Source organism: Gekko japonicus, unplaced genomic scaffold (assembly GCF_001447785.1).
Source record: "Gekko japonicus isolate JY-2015 unplaced genomic scaffold, Gekko_japonicus_V1.1 scaffold279, whole genome shotgun sequence".
NCBI classification, from domain to species: domain Eukaryota; kingdom Metazoa; phylum Chordata; class Lepidosauria; order Squamata; family Gekkonidae; genus Gekko; species Gekko japonicus.
In genome coordinates this window covers 1,137,169-1,153,994 of record NW_015162485.1, presented here as the reverse complement: position 1 = coordinate 1,153,994, position 16,826 = coordinate 1,137,169, and the positions used below count along the sequence as shown (strand labels likewise).

At 41.1% G+C, this 16,826-nt stretch overlaps 1 protein-coding gene across 1 annotated transcript in view; it reads left to right on the top strand.

Moving 5' to 3' along the window:
* GPATCH2 (G-patch domain containing 2) overlaps positions 1-16,826 on the top strand; it is a 158,400-nt gene that overhangs the window by 77,592 nt on the left and 63,982 nt on the right. Inside the window, exon 6 of the mRNA XM_015405928.1 lies at positions 9,944-10,011. Within this exon, the coding sequence (XP_015261414.1) occupies positions 9,944-10,011 (68 nt within the window). The remainder of the gene's footprint in view (positions 1-9,943; positions 10,012-16,826) is intronic.

The window sequence follows — 16,826 nt, the reverse complement described above, 5'->3', positions numbered from 1 at the left end:
TAGGGCTACACATACAATGAAGGGGGGGTGGCTGGCCTAACAGGCACCCTCTGATGGAGTCTTTTGTTGTTCTTAATCTTTCTGCGGGAGGTATTTCAATCCGCCGGCGGCAACTTCCTGGCGCAGGTCTTCTGGCGTGGGTCTTCTCTTTTTAGTTGCTGCGATTCCACGGGCTTGGGCGAAGGCGCGTCAGCGCATTCTCCTGCTGCAGCCTCTGTCCGCGTCGACCTACCTCCGCGCTCTGTCAGCCCAGCCTTGCTCGCTCAATTCGCCATCGCCGCCATGTTCTCCGCCGCTCCGCCACCACGAAGGACGGGTGCCCCCCCCCCACTCTAAGAGCAGGTACCCATTTTGTCTACTTGCCCTTTAACGGGCTTTCGAGCCGCTGGGTGGACGGGAGCTGGGACCTGGGCCAAGAGCTCACCTCAGCCACGGTGGGGCTCGAACAGCTGGGACCTGGGCCAAGAGCTCACCTCAGCCATGGTGGGGCTCGAACAGCCAAAGCTGTTTGACAGATGGAATTGCAGTCTTCATTTACCGCCTGCGCCACCGCTCCCTTGCATATTGGCCATTTCCAGCTCTCCCATTGGCTGTGTTGTGCTCTCCATCAGCATTGGCCCATCAACCACCACTCAAGAGTACTCGCATGCCATTGGCTGGGTGCTGGGCCCACTCCTCTTCCCCACTCACTGCTACCTCAGCCACTGTTCCCTGTCAGAATAATTTCCAAAATGGCTGTCTCCTGACGAAGACACTTCTCCTTCTCGGCTCCTGTGGGACTAACGTTTCCCTCAGTGGCTGTTGCTAGGGAACCAAGCTTGGTTCTGTCAGTAAAAAGGCAAAGGAAGGAAGCCTTTTTCAGGCCTTAATGGGGAACTCATTGGGGCCAGTCCTGACTAGGGTTGCCGGCTCCAGGTTGGGAAATTCCTGGATATTCTGTGGTGGAGTCTAAGGAAGCCAGAGTTTGGGGAGGGGAGAGGCTTCAACTGAATGCCATAGAGTCCACCCTCCAAAGCACTTATTTTCTCCGGGGGGGAGAGAGATCTGTTGTCTGGAGTTCAGTTGTGATACCCAGCTCTTCAGGCTTCACCTGGAAGTTGGCTACCTTAGCACTTCAGACCAGGTCTGCTAGACCCAGGTTCTTGCTGTGGAAGTTGAGTAGATGACCTCAGACCAGTCACAGACTTTCAGCCTAACCTACCTCACAGGGTTGTTGTGCAGATGAAAAGGGGGAGAGGAGAATGATGTAAGCTGCTTTGGTCTCCACTGTGGAGAAAGACTGTAGTTTTCCTCCTGGGGAGCCATTGCTGCCAATCTCTAGGGGAGGGCTAGAGATCACTCAGAATTAAAACTGCTTCCCAGATGGTAGAGATCAGGGGCAGATAATGGTAGGTTGATGGTTGGCTGGGAAGGAGATAGGGTTCCCACCTCCAGGTTTGGAAGTTCCTGGAGATCTGAGGGGCGGAGCCTGAAGAGGGTGGGGTTTGAGGAGGGATGGGACCTCAGACAGGTACAATGCCATAGACTCCACTCTCCAAACCAGCCATTTTCTGCTGGGGAACCATTACTGCCATTCTCCAGAATTAAAACTGCTCTCCAGACAGTTCCCCTGGAGAAAATGGCTGCTTTGCAGGGTGGACTCTGAGTCATTATACCCTGCTGAGGTCACTTCCCCTCCTGCTTGGGTCCCCACTGAGGAGAAAGACTGTATTTTTCCAAGGTAGAAGCTCCAGGTCTGGAGGGGAGATGGAAAGCTGAAGTCAGAGGGGTAGATAACGGTATGTTGATGGTTGGCTGGGAAGGAGATAGGGTTGCTACCTCCAAGACAGGTACAATGCCATAGACTCTACCCTCCAAACCAGCCATTTCCTCCTGGGGAACCATTGTTGCCAATCTCCAAGGGAGGGCTAGAGATCACTCAGAATTACAACTGCTCTTCAGATGGCAGAGATCAGTTCTCTTGGAGAAAATGGTAAGCTCTGTGTCATTATACCCTGCTGAGGTCACCACAGCAAATTGACACTGAGTGCCCAAGGCCAGAGCACCTGCCCAGAGCCTCTTTCTAGAGCTCATTGTATTTATTTCCACAACAGGCCTTATTCCTAGTTTTAAATTAAAACAAATAGGTCAAATATTACTGTTAATGTTGTGATTCAATCCTTATTGTTCCTTTTATCCCCCTTTTCAGTGCATTCAAAACCCTTTTGGAGTAACTTCATGATAGTCACAGGACTGATTGATTTCCATCTCCAACTTCAGTTTTCTTTTCTGTTTTCCTAAAAGTCTAAGTGCCTCAGGATTAGCAGGTCTAATTTTCAGTGTTTTTGAGGAATGAGAAGGCCAAGTGCTTATGACAATGAAAAAAGCGCTCTTCACACTTGTCACAGCAGTAAGGTTCACCAATTGGCTATTATAAGTTCATTTATGATTTCACAATGATTTGCAACTAAATCTGGCAGGCAACTATTGTTGGTTTTACCAACAACGGGAGGACACACTTCCGGTGATGTCAAGGGGTGTGGCATATGCTAATGAGTTATGCTAATGAGTCCCCCTAGCTCTTTTTCTACGAAATGACCCCTGCCAACAACAAAGTTCTCAGGAATTCTAGGGAATGGGGAGAGAGAAGAAGTGGCAAAAAAAGGAAGTTCTCAGACCAAAAGGAGTTAGGACCCTTCATCATTATCCTTGCTAACTTCAGTGAGTGCAAAGTGTGGCTAATATCAGGTTATACCTTGGGCACACCATGAACAAGAAGCAAAAAATGGAAGTCATCCATTTGAAAACATAATATCTGTCCATTTTCTATTTGTTTGATCAATTATTTGTTGGGTTATTTTTAGTTGGGTGGCTTCCATATTTTACTTCTTGTTCCCAACCTGGCAAAGATGGAACCTGATACCAGCTACTACCATTGTCCATTAAAGTCAACAAAACAAGAACACAGGAAGTTGAGAAAGAAACCTTAATGTTGTGGTCTGAGAGATTCACACACACACACTCCCTTTTTAGCATCCAGCCGGATTAAGAGTTCTGGAAAACTTGAAAAATTGCACAATGTGCTGTGATATTTTGACTGGTGTTAAAAAAGGTTTTATATGGCTTTTTGTTCTCCTTAAAAGCTTCCAACATTCTTCTTGGTGTGGCACAGAATGGCTTGAGGAATCGGATCTTTCTGTTTGCCTGGAAGTAGGTTTGCCCAGCTCCACCTTAGTGAATTATGACTGCTTCATGGGAAGCTGTAGCATGATTTTGCTTGCTGACAAGATTTGTGTTCAGTAATTTAATGTGAGTTTTCTATAGCATTTAGAAGCAATAGAAAGTATCTTAAACGGACATCAGTACATATGGTCTCTTCCCACAAGGTAAATGTGACCTGCAATTGTAAAATAGCTTTTGCCTAAATGGAATTAATAAATCAAATAAATTGTCTATTCTGAAATGGATTTTCATGTGGTAAAACAGTTATTAAGAGGTAGGTTCAACTGAAGTCAACAGAGCTTGCTTTAAAGTAAACTTCGAAACATCAGGTGTAAATATATAATATGATTTTCTATTTTGAATGTTTTTAACAAATTGATTACTGTGTACCTTAAAAAATTTTTTTTCAAAAGATGGAAAGAATTTTTAAGCCATTCCTCAGCAAGAGCTCCCTTTTTCTGTGGTATATATTTCAGGCTAATAATCAAGGCTTACCATGGGTCAGCATGTCATATCCCAGTGGTGTCTAGTGAGATGGAGGGTTATTTTATATGTCAGCTAGATAACCCTGTGAACAATTTTGAGCAGTCAAGATAATGGGACTGAATTCTGAAGCAAAGTAGAATTCTGAAATAAGGCTAGAAATATCCCAGAATACCATGCTATGTGTCGCCAAAATAATATTTCTTACAAGTACAGTCACCTTTTGGCATCATTAGTCATTTAGGTCTGACAGCATTCTCCTTAATAGGGTGCAATTAAGGGAATGGTAGAATCAAGTGCTTAATCCTATACTGAACAAGAGAGGAAAGCTGCAGTGATGCTTACTTGGAAGTAATTTTTACTGGAAGCAGTGGAATGTATGTGCTGTAATCTAAGTACATATATCTGGAAATTCCAAGTGTGTGTGTGTAGGATTGAAATGCCATCATGTAATTCAATAATAGGTAATGGTAAAGTAGTATATTTCCATTAAAATCAGTTAGACCCCCACCTATGTAAATGTTCAGCATGTCACCTCCTAAATAGCCAAGATATCCTTGCATTTAAAAATTGATTAGGTCAATTTTTGATGAATGTATAATGAATGTATTTAATATTTACCATCTTATACAAATGCATTATACCAAACTTCTTCATAAATGTAGCTTAGTTTTTAAAAACTTGTAGTGTTCATTGTTGTTTCTTGTACTTACTATGGGAGCAATCCTAAAACATCTAATCAGAATTTCTTTATCGTAAGTTTTTGTATGTGGTCAAATAACATTTAAAAAAATGTGGTCATAATATTTATTTATTTTTTAAATTAAGCCCCATGTTAGTTAGTGGGGCTTACTTCCAGGAAAATCTTTAGGATTGTAGCCTACAACTTCAGTAATTGTATTTTCTTTACTTTAAATTGTATGAGAACATACAATTGTTGGCTAGGCTGAAGTTACTTTACTTTAATGATAGTTCAATGTATTATTTGCCATACGATAAATAAATAATACTTTAAAGTATCATTAACGTAAAGTAACTTCTGTCTAGCCAGCAATTGTATGTTCTCAAGTCTTTTTCACTTCTGTGAAATTTAACAGTGTATGGATTTGATAGGGACCTGAATCCTTGTATCTCTGCTCCAGACCTTGTGGAATTCTTATCAGATTGATCCTCGGCTTTTGACCCTCGACTTCGTTGACCCTGCTTTCATCTCTGACTCTTCTGGTATCGTTGTGATTTATGGACTTGAAACTCTGGTATGTCTGACCCTGCTTTTGGACTGTGATTTAAACCTGTTTGAACCTTGCTGCCTGATTTGCTCGGCTTGACCTCGGACTGCTTCTGGACTTTTGCTTGCTTGCGTCACGCCCCCTGGTCCTGCCGTGACAGTTCTCAAGTCTTTTTCACTTCTGTGAAATTTAACAGTGTATGGATTTGATAGCATTCTTTTTGTAATTTACCCATGCAGATCATTTGGTGCAAACAAAAGCGTGATCTGGATTAGAGTCACATTTGAGGAGGACAATTGTACTTTAAAGACTATCTGCAAGCAAAATCTCCACAGTGGTACTAAGCCTAGAATTTAGCATTAAGCAAATATTAGGTTGCTTCCTGGATGCTAAGAACAGCCACCTTTTTAATTTGCTTTTTTAAAAGGACAAGTGATTACTGAGAAAGCACCTTTCCTTTTATTTGTTTGGTGTGGGGCAGAAACCTAGAGCAGGGACTCTCCCAAAGGCTGAAGAAGGCTAGGTGTGCTTCCTGAGGTATTCTGGACCCAAGCTATTTAGGGCCAGAAAATGATTGAAAACCAAGTATTAATCATGTAAGATCAGTTAATGTGATTATTTAATTTATTTATTTATTACGAGATTCATAGCCTGCCTTCCCCGCGAGCGGGCTCAGGGTGGTTCACAAACTGGGTACGTATGCCAGTGGTTAAAACAGTTAAAAACAAGATAAAACAATCATTTATAGTCATTTATAACAATACAAGGTGCTCTAGATGTCTCAAAAAAGGTCTTCAGTAACAAGATCCTGATGGTGATGGTCCCAGATCATTGCTATCAGTTCCAGGCAGCAGTATCGTTCATTGTCACAGGGCCATCTCACTCTCCAATGTTACCTACACAAAAGCCTGGCGGAAGAGCTCCATCTTACAGGCCCTGTGGAACTGCGCAAGGTCCCGCAGGGCCCGAATCTCCTCCGGGAGCTCATTCCACCAGGTAGGAGCCGCCACCGAAAAGGCCCTGGCACTGGTTGCTGCAAATCTGGCATCTTTAAGGGCCTGGAGTCACCAGGAGATGTTGCATCCCTGACCGTAGTGCCCTTGGGGGAATATATGGGGAAAGACAGTCCCTTAGGTATGTCGGACAAGTGTTCTTTGTTCCCCTCCCCTATTAGGAGTTACTCAGCTGTGTTCTACACCAGCTGCAGCTTCAAAACTGAGAGCTGGACTGCAAGAGTAAAAAAAAAGTTTGCCATCTTTCAGGCAGCAGTACATTGCTTATTACCTCAATCCCTCAATAAGAACGCTTTCCTGAGAGTAAGCCCCAGTGAATAGACCTGAGTAGAATTCTGGGCAGACTTTCTTAGGATTGCACAGTTAAATATTGTCCTGCTCCTATCCCTTAATTACTGACTTTGCCAATATTTATCATGCTGATAACTGTGATTTACAATAGAAAATGATATCTAGAATCAGGCAGGTGGGTCATAAAGTTAGGAGAGGTTGATTTTAAATTGTGATTGTCTGCATAAACCTTTAAAAATAATAATTTGGTAAATGCTGTATTAATATTTAACTTAGCTACCATAAGAACTTTTTAAATTTGCAACAGCAAATCTGCCAGTCCTTAGTGTGAAAATGTTTTTTCAGATTTACATGTACTCTTTAGACTTCTGTGCTTACCTTGCTCATTTCTTAGTTACACAGATGTATTACTTTCAGTACCTCAGTAGTCTGTGGAAGTGTATAAACTTTTTATATTAATACATGAAGTTGAACTCTTGTAAAGGCATTTCTTCAGATGCTTGATGAAACTACAGTCATAATTATAGATGACAAGGTGACTTATGTAGCTCAGTCAGCCCGTAGAGGCCACTCACAGTGTGCTGCATAAAGCTGGACACTAATTTGACAATATATTTTCTTTCCTTAGTTTTGTAAGGGCTCACTGTAAGCACATCACAGTTGCCTGGCCTGGCTCTGCCAACTGTAGTTTTTTGTAACTTTATTTTCCCCCCTGTGTTTTACAGAATATTTATCTTACTGGGACTAAATCCCAATTTCACCCGCTGTATTCTTTTTTCCTTTAGAAACCGTGCTTCTCTTTAGAAATCCTAATTAGCTATTTTTAGATATTTCTTCCGTATCAGACATTTGCACTTTGTTTTGTTTTTTTCCAAATTGATGAAAAATAGCTGATCAAACATATGGAAGGATTTTTGAAGCCAATAAAATATTGAGGTTTTTAAATCAAAGATTAGATTAATTCTTCCGTTTTTACCACTATCAGGTAGATACTGATCCATAAAAATTGCCTTCTACCTATTCTGTATGGAAATTATTTCCTGTATTTTGCTGTCATAGTATGAGGATACTGAGGAATTTTACATAGATCTGATACTTTTAAAACTGCAGGTCACTTCCAAGCAATAGAAATATTAGCAGTTTTAAAAAATTCTCCCCCACCCCAGCATATTGAGTAGTACAGTTATTATCAACTTTCTACCCCAAAGGATGGTTAAGGAGTAAATATAAGCAACAAAATGGCTTCACCTAGATCCTCTACCTTCCTGACATATTCTTACCTTCATCTCTTATAGAGTGCTAAAAGGTGGATTACAATAGCTCCCTCCTGCATATTACGATAGTGAAAACTATTTGTATGTAGAAGAAATGTGAACTCTAGACAATTGAGAACTAGATAAAACATGTTTATATTTACGTGCAAATTGGCTTAAAAAATGTATTTGGTTCCATGTTCACATTTTTATTATCCCTTCCAATGTATATGGCTGAATTTCCATGGAATTTCCACATTTATTAAATTATGGATTATGTATTTTGAGCAAGCTGGAGACTTAAAAACATTTTTCCATAAGTATGGCTGGAGGTAAACAACCAATTTTAGTTCAGAAAATAGCTTCTGCTTCTGTCAACATGTTGTTTATTTTCTCCCTGAGATAAAAAGTTCAGTTTTCTGATATTTGTACCAAGATAAAGTCAGTAAACAAGATTAATATAGTGTGGAAAAGGTTGTCAGCAGCCCTGGCAAAGGAAATAAGTTGCCTGTACACAGAACATACTGTAAACTGAATAAAAGTGTCAGGTCCACCATGAGATAATGTGATCATGAACCTCTAACAAAGCATGACATAGGCACAGTCGGCTTTTCTTATAGCCACAGTGTAGAAAATGGATTACTATATTCCAGGGATACCCACTGGAATAGCATGAAAACCTCATTTTGAGATTAATGCAGGATGCAACTCAGGAGCTGAACCAAATGTTTACCTCCAGTGTTAAAGTAACTGTTAGGTTGTTAATGTTATAATCAGTAGGTCAAAGAAGTTATATTTTCAAAATCCTTAGAATTCCAAAGTTTGTTCATTTGTCCAGAGAAAAGGTGACCATTTTTCAAATATGGGGTCACTATGTTTATTTTCTTTTACTTCTCATTTTCCTATTTTTTTACTTCAGTAAAAATCCAGTAATTCTTACTTCCAGTGCCATTTATTATATACTTGAATTGTTACAGCTGTTACACAGTGTGTGGATGCCCATAATCAGTGTCAGGAGTCTATGCACTGGTCTTTAAACATTTTTGACCCAAGCCGCAAACAATTGTAACACTTTACCAAAAGTACTGTAGCATGCGTATGTAACCCTGTAGATTTAAAAATCAGACTTCTCCCACATGCACTGTTCATCTCTACAAAATAAAACAACAATAAAAGACTGGGAGTGAATATAAAGTGTCAGACCCTACAGAAAACAGATTCTAGGGCACAGGCCACTCATAGTCTGTGCACAGAAATTAACAGTATACTTAGATTTCTTAGTAGTGGTGCTTCAGTAGGATAAATTTACTTATGTTTGCAAATCATCATCCTGTTCATTTCTGATCATATGCCTTCGTCCTGCTATATCCCTTACTTGAATACCTGAACTTTACCATCTCTAGAGTGGTCATTGGTGTTTTGTGCTTATGCTATAGTGAGCACAATGGGACATCATGAGGATCATTTCAAATTTCTGTCATTTTAAGGGGTTTAAATCTTGGTAGGAATTGCCATTTTACAATTAGAATTCAGATCTGATCAAAATTGCTCAAACCGTGGGACTTCCTTTTGAGTTCATTTTTTCACATATTTGTGTCATTTGATTTTCATTTTAAAAGAATATGATTTTAGCAGAAGAGAAATATTGCTTTTGTATTACAAAGCCAGTCATTATGAATTGAGCTGTGTATCAGTAGGAAGCACTATATGGCTGCTGTAGCTTTCCATCACCTGTGGGATTGTTGGGCATACTATTTAGCAGTAGGAAGGGTCTGATCTTAAGAACCATTCTGTTCCCAAGGTGGCATATACACTTCTGTAAAAACTGTGCATCCAGTCACTCCCAAGGGACTTCCAAATCTCAGGAGCAATTTTTCTGGAGATATAGGAGGCTACAGTGGGAAACAGTAAAAATGCCTTCCAGTAAACTTGTTTCACTTTGTGTTTGGTAGAGTCCAACCATGGCCTGTTAATGTATCAACATAGTACTCATGATATGTACTGTAAATAAATACACATCTGAAAACAAAGCATGGTTCACATACTGTGCTGGGAATCCCCCCACCCCGCCCCCATAAGCTGCTCATCAGCCGGCAGCAAGGTGGGGCAGGGGGAATGTACCAGTGAAGTTGTTGAAGATTATTCTAGAAAAGGAGCAGTTCTGGAGAAATGAAGAACAAATGGATCCATGACCCCTTCAGGATAACTAATGCCAAGAGGCTTCACACTACATAGCACTGACTGCTTAAACTGGTTTGAGTTTTAGTATTTCAATCAAAAGATGTAAAATGTTCTATATAACTTTTCACATTTATATACATGAGCGAGAAATGATGAATAATGTCTTATTTTCTTAATTGTATAGAGCTTTTAATGGTTTCAAGGTTTGAAAAGGTATTTTGCATGCAGTAAGTATTCTGTACACTTAAAATTCCTCTACACAACTTATAAAAATTATTTATGCCACCTTTAGATTACTACGCCAGTCTCCTGCAGTACCAAGAAAGCTGTGCATTTGTCTCAGGAGTCTCATCACCATGAGTAAGCATCCTTTTTGGGCTTATCTTAATTTCTACTGCTTACTTTAAATGTGTCCCTGTTTTAATGACATTGGAATTTTACCTTAATTGTCCAGTACTATCAAGACTATTTGGAGTTTTAATAGTTCACTTAAAGCATGTGCAGTTGTTCCCAAAATTGTTATCAGGAAAAGTACATGTAGATTAATTCCAAATGGCAGTATTAAGGTTTCATTATACTTTTTTCATGTCTGTGGTATCTTCTAAAGTATCATAAAATCAGAAGTGTGGGAAGGAAATTATTTCTTGCTAATTTCTATGCTGCCAGTTTGCGAGTACCATCTCATAATCAAATCGAATAGCATTCAACCAGCCAAATTGACTTCCTTATTCCTGAGCGCTTATCATGAAATAAGTATATCCCATTGATTCTGTATCACAATTGGCTACCCTACAAAATTTTAACCATTCTTCATCATTAGGACCAATACAGGCATTAACATCAACAAATACAAGGAAAACACTATAACTATAACTAATCTCTTCCAGTAACCCATTCATTTCCTCCCTTGTTTCTTTTCCACTGTATATGTGACAGAGGAGGTATGTAAATTGATAAAACTATCAGAGATTGATCTCTTTAACACCAAACGGATTGCCAAAGCATAAGGAGAGGAGTATAGCTTTTGTATTTCCCCAAGATGAATAGAATTAGAAATTAAACAGCACAATCTTGCGCTAGGATGCACACCAAACTTCCCCTTTGGGGCACCAGCCACTAATGTCATGTAAGCCCGTCAAAGGAATGTCTTCAGTCAGCCACAGTTCCTGTAAAAGAATGATATGAAATTGTCTAAGAGAAGTATCCACTCCTGGAATTGGAACTGAAATTTTTATGGACTGTCCTGCAGTATTCCATGTCAGAATCTTTATCAGGTTATCTTGAGGCAACAGCTCTCAGAGAATTTTGACTGACTCAGGGTCACCCAGCAGCTGTATGTGGAGTTGTGGGGAATTAAACCCAGTTCTCCAGAGTAGAGTCCACCGCTCTTAACCACTACACCAAACTGGCCGAAGGATGGTAATGTGGCATTTCTTGTTTTGGAGGACCTTGCTGACCTGACAGTACTGATTTGACAAAAACCATCTACCGCAGCTATTTCTCGCAGAGTCAAGAACTTATACAAGATCAAGCAGAACTTGTGAATTTCTGACAACTCATCCACCTCCCACTTTCACTGGTTACTGAGGATATGGAGGTGCATCACAGGCCTGGTCAACACTTCTCTCCATCTGATAGAGTCAGTGTTTGGATTTGTTAGGTAGGAAGCTGTATTCTTCTGCAGCCCTGAATTTTAGGATCACAAATTACTAAACCATTAAGCTCTTCCTGTGGGAGAACTTGTCACAATATCTGGACACTCCTCCCAAGGAGCCAGGATTTTTGGCCAAGTTGATCCAGTCAGAAGCAGATAGACTTTCTAAACGAGATAAATGTAGGCAGACATGTGGCTGATGTGGCAGAAAGGTCCATGGCCTCAGCCATTGTCCTGAGAAGACATTCCTGGCTGTGTACGACTCCCCTCCTTTTGGAGATGTGCTGTAAAGTCAAAGACCTCCCCTTCAAGGGATCTGGCTGTTTCTCAGAGACCACAGACAAGTTTTTGTCTACAATCAAAAAGAATCATCAAACCTCAAAATCCTTTAGCATATTTTTATTTATTATTTTTATTTATATCCCACCCATCCCACGGTAGGCTCAGGGCGGGTAACATCATTATAATAAATACAATTTCAGTTTAAAACACAATAAAACATTCTAACTATTAAAACAATGGGTACAGCTTGAAACAGCATCAGTTAACTATAAACTTGTGGCCCGATGGTGCAGTGAGTTAAAGGCCAGTTGTCGGTAGTCAGTAAATAGACAGGTGACAGCAACCTCAGGGAGGCCATATATGGGCACCCATTGCCTCAGTCCTTCTTCACCTTTCTTCACTTTCTGTCCCAGTGCAGTGCTTCACTCCAAGGCAGCATGGGTACACTACTCCCTTTTACAAGAACCAAAAGAACCAGCAACAACAGACGCCCTACCGGTATCCTCAGTGTCAGTATAAGCCATCCTCCTTCCAAAGGAGAAAGAGTGCTATGAGACCTAGGTCTATGAGCCAGCAGCCCCCCTCATAGGGAGCAGAAGTCGCCAAAATTCTAACTACCCATTTGGATGTCCCAGACTTAAGGAAAGATTAGCCAGTTTTTATGGTACATGGCATTCTGTTAGTTCTGATGCTTGGGTTTTGTAAATTGTTTATAAAAGTTACTTTCTTGAGTTCACCTCGCTTACTCCATGTCTCCACCAATGCTCCCTCTAAGCTGTGGAGTCTCGTGAGCAAAAAATCTACTTTGTGAGCTACTGGCATTAAAGTTGTGAGTGAGCCATTTGGCTGCTGCATAAATTAGTTTACTCTGGAGCCATCCTTCCTGAGCTAAGACAAAAATGTGTGAGCTGGAGGCTAAAAAACTGAGCTAGCTCACACTAACTCAGTGTAGAGGGAACACTGGTCTCCACACTTCAACAGCAATTAATAACCAATATCCTGAGCTACAGCATCAACTGAATGAGCTCCTACGTAAACTTGCAGTGGGAAGGTTCCCACAGACCTGCAGTCAAGGGGTTTTCACTCCAGGTTCTTCCTTGTTGGAAAAAAAAATGGAGGTCATAGGCCAATCCTTCATTTGAGAAAATTAAACAAGTTTCTGAAGTTTTCTAAGTTTAAAATAGTTTCTCTTTCATCTGTAATTGAATTTCTCACTCCCACCTCCTGGTTTGCCATTTTAGACCTCAAAGACACTTATTTTCACGTTTCTATTCACTAGGGATTGGCACGGTCCAGAAAAATGGTGGTCCATGGATGTCCGAGGTCCGTGGGGTTTACGGACCCCTGGACCATGAACCTCCATGTTTAACGGACTGGGTCATAGTCCATTTGGTCCGTGACACCATGTCGCTTACAAAGCCATTTAAAGGAAGTGAATGAACTCACTGCTCGGCCTTCACTTGCACGGTGCACAGCTTTGCAAAAGCCATTCCTTTTCAATGGTTTTTGCAAAGCCAAGCGGTGTGCAAGTGAAGGCTGAGTAGAGACTTCCAGGTGTGTGAAATTGCAGCTCGGCCTTCACTTGCGCACTTTCTTTTGGGACCCATAGAATTGCATCCTCTGGTCAAGTCTTTTTGAAACTTGGAGGGTTTTTGAGGAGAGGCACCAGCAGTTATGATCAAGGCTCCCTCTAAGCTGTGGAGTCTTGTGAGCAAAAAATCTTCTTTGAGAGCTACCGGCATTAAATTTGTGAGCAAGCGATTTGGCTACTGCATAAATTAGTGTGTTCTGGAGCCCTCCTTCCTGAGCTAAGACAAAAATGTGTGAGCCGGAGGCTAAAAAACTGTGAGCTAGCTCACACTAACTCAGCTTAGAGGGAACCCTGGTTATGATGCAAATTTGGCACCTCTACCTCAAAAAAAAAGTGCCCCCAGAGCCCCAGATACCCACAAATCAATTCTCCATTATACCCTGTGGGGACCATTGGCTATAATAGTCCCCATAAGGTATAATGGAGCCAAAAAAACTCGGCAATCCCAAATATTTCCTGAATCCTAGTACCATACTGATAGTGAGATTCAGGAATATCGGGAAATGCCAATATTTTTTTAGTTCAATATGCTCGAACATGAAAAATACCTCTTTTTTTTAGCACACTCCTAGTCATGATTCATTTAAGGACTAGGGGTTGTACTGTCTTCCCCTATCTGGATTATTGGATTGCTGTGGCCACCTCTCAGGAGCTCCTGAAGGTACACTTAAATGTGATCCTCTCCACTTGCATGAGATTGGGCTTAGTGGTCAATTGATAGAAATCTCTTTTGAAGCCTTCCCACCAGGTTCAATTTATTGGAGCATCTGTATACTTTATGCAAGTGAATGCCTTACCCCCGGATGGGAGAGAAGACTATTCCATGTCTTTTTACAGAAGAGGTGGCAGTCAGTTAAATCTATCCAACACCTATAAAGCCTTATAGCATCTACCATGGCTGTCGTTCCACTGGGTAGACTACATATGTGTAGTCTCCAGCTTTTGTTCATTAAGAAGAATGACCCTCTAAAGCATCCCCCTGGGCAATGTTTCTCCATTCCCAGATCAATTTTGAGATCTCTTAGCTGGTAGACAGAGGATGCCAATCTTTTCACAGGAGTCCATTGTGGTTTTTGAGTCCCACAGATCACCTTCACTACTGATGCTTCCTTAACAGGCTGGGGTGCCCACTGTGAAGGTTTCTTGGTACAGGGTAGGTGGTCAGCACTCAGTAGAGGCCTTTGCATCAGCATTCTCAAGCTGTTTGCAGTCAGATTCACTCTTTCCTCCTTTCTAGATATCCTCTAAGGCAAAAGGGTGCTTGTTCGAATGGACAACACATCCACCATTTATTACCTCAACAAATAGGAAAGTACAGGGTCTCAGAGGCTCTGTATGGACGCCATTGTAGTTTTGGATGTGGCTATAAGTATCAGAATTCTCCCCAGGGCTATTCACATTGCGGAAATCCTGAACTCCATGGCTGACAGCTTAAGTATGGTCTATCTTGATTCAGCCCAAATATATTCAGGGAATTTCTGAGGTGTGGGGTGGACCTCTTTGCCACATGCGAGGAAGTGGCCACAGGTTTTTTTCCCTATCAGGCAGTGATCCAAACTTGTTGGGAGATGTATTCCAAATTCCTTGGTTGGGGGCCCTGTTCTATGCCTTCCCTCCCTTTCCCCTTCTGAAGAGTTTTATCAGGAAGCTGATAGCAGAGGGCTCATATTGTATTCTGATAGCCCCTTTTTGGCCACACCAAATTTGGTTTTCCAAGCTCTTCTCCACCTTGCAGGGGCAGAGTACATCATCCTTCCTCCAGCCCCAGATTTGCTTGTAAGGGGCCTATTCTGCACCACAATGTGACCTTCTTACACCTTACAGCATGGAGGATATGCCCTTACAGTCGCAGTTCTCGTCTGATGTGCATGATATCCTAGTCTAGGCTAGAAAGTCTTCTACCTGGTACTCATACTCCTGGAAGTGGATTTGGTTTCAGTCCTGGGCCTTGTCCAAGGGGATGTCACCCTTTACCTGCCCCTTACCTTTGATCTTGGAATACCTGCTTTCCCTAACTCATAAGGGATTAGCTGTGTCTTCAGTATACTTCCAGGGTGTAGGGGTTTCTTTTATTTATTTATTTATTTATTTATACATTCAACTTGATATCCCGCTCGAACCCCTTGTCTTGGGGTCTCTGAGCGACTTACAGATTTTTGGTGCTAATCACCATTTTTTCCTAACTAGGGCCACAGTATATATACGGGGATGGGACACCCTACCTGCACCCCTATGGTGGTAGTTGTTGTTGTTGTTGTAGTTCTATTCACCCTTAAGCTGTCCCAGTGCTTTCTCAAGGACTTGCTCAATGTGTTTCCCCCACTCCTCACATTGTTCCTCAGTGGTCTCTCTCTCTCTCTCTCTCTCTCTCACACACACACACACGCACACACACACGCACACACACACACACACTCGTGTTGGCACTTTTATGAAGCCCCCCCTTTAAGCCTTTGGCCTTGTGTCCCCTGGCCTTGCTCTACAAAAAAGTGGCTTTCCTGGTAGCATTGGCTCCTGGGGGGCACCCCCAGATAGGTTTTAGCTGGATAAAAATCTTGTTTACAGCTGTGTGTGTCTGCACAGAAGATTTCAATGAGCACCAGTTACAGGTAAGTGCAACTGTTTTCTGATGTAAATACCTGAATTCATTGGTCATCTTATCCTGTTCACTAGAGGAACGTGTAGAAAAAGAGGCAAAAAGATTAATCTCTGTGGGGTCCAAAATAACACTATCTGGGGATTCCTTATATTCACCTTCTAGCTGGTTGTTAGGATCAGAATTTAAAACAACTTAATGTGGATCCAATATTCTCCCATCTGTTTCCTTTATCATTACTTTCTTTTCTAATTGCTTTATAGATCTTTCCCTCCCAGAGTGACTCTCCTTAATGTTATCAGAATCCTGTCCTCTGGCTTCTTCTTATGAGTTGTAAATTTTGGAAGAAACAAAGATTTAAACACAGAATCTTATAAGAACTTTGATGGAATAATTCCATATTGTTTAAGAACATTTCACCAATCTATAAGTAGTGTAGGAATCCTTTGAGAGAGAGAAATTAGCTGAATTGTATCATAACGAATTGGCCCATAAATTCTTTTAACTTTTAAAAATCAATATATGGGAAATTCAGGAAAAAAACCCTTAAATGTTGTATTACTCTGCATTTGGAGGCCAAAACTATATATCTCCCTTGATATGGGAAAACCTTAAGGATTACTAGACAAAGTTCAGGGATTAATTTAGACTTCTGAATGACTGGATCTTTAATTTCTCACACAAATGTATCCGATGCTGAATGTTTTTTTTTACCTAAACCATTTGAACAATACTGTGTTATCATGGCTAATTTTTAATGTATTTCCTGAAGGGTTTGGGCTGTTTGGCCAGTTCCAACATATCCCCCTTGCTCTGTTTACTATTCCTACAGCACAAATTTAAACATCAGGAATAGTTAGTAGCCCTAATGGGCCCTTTTTCTTCCTCCCCCAACAAATCATCCTCAGTCCCTTCAGATATTGATATAGCTTCTTCGAGACAATGGGTTTCATTTAAATCCATACAAGAAAATGAAGAATGTTTTGCTAAAAAATCTTCCAAATGATTCTGTTTACTGACCAGGAGAGAGTTCCCCCTCATTGGGGGTCCTC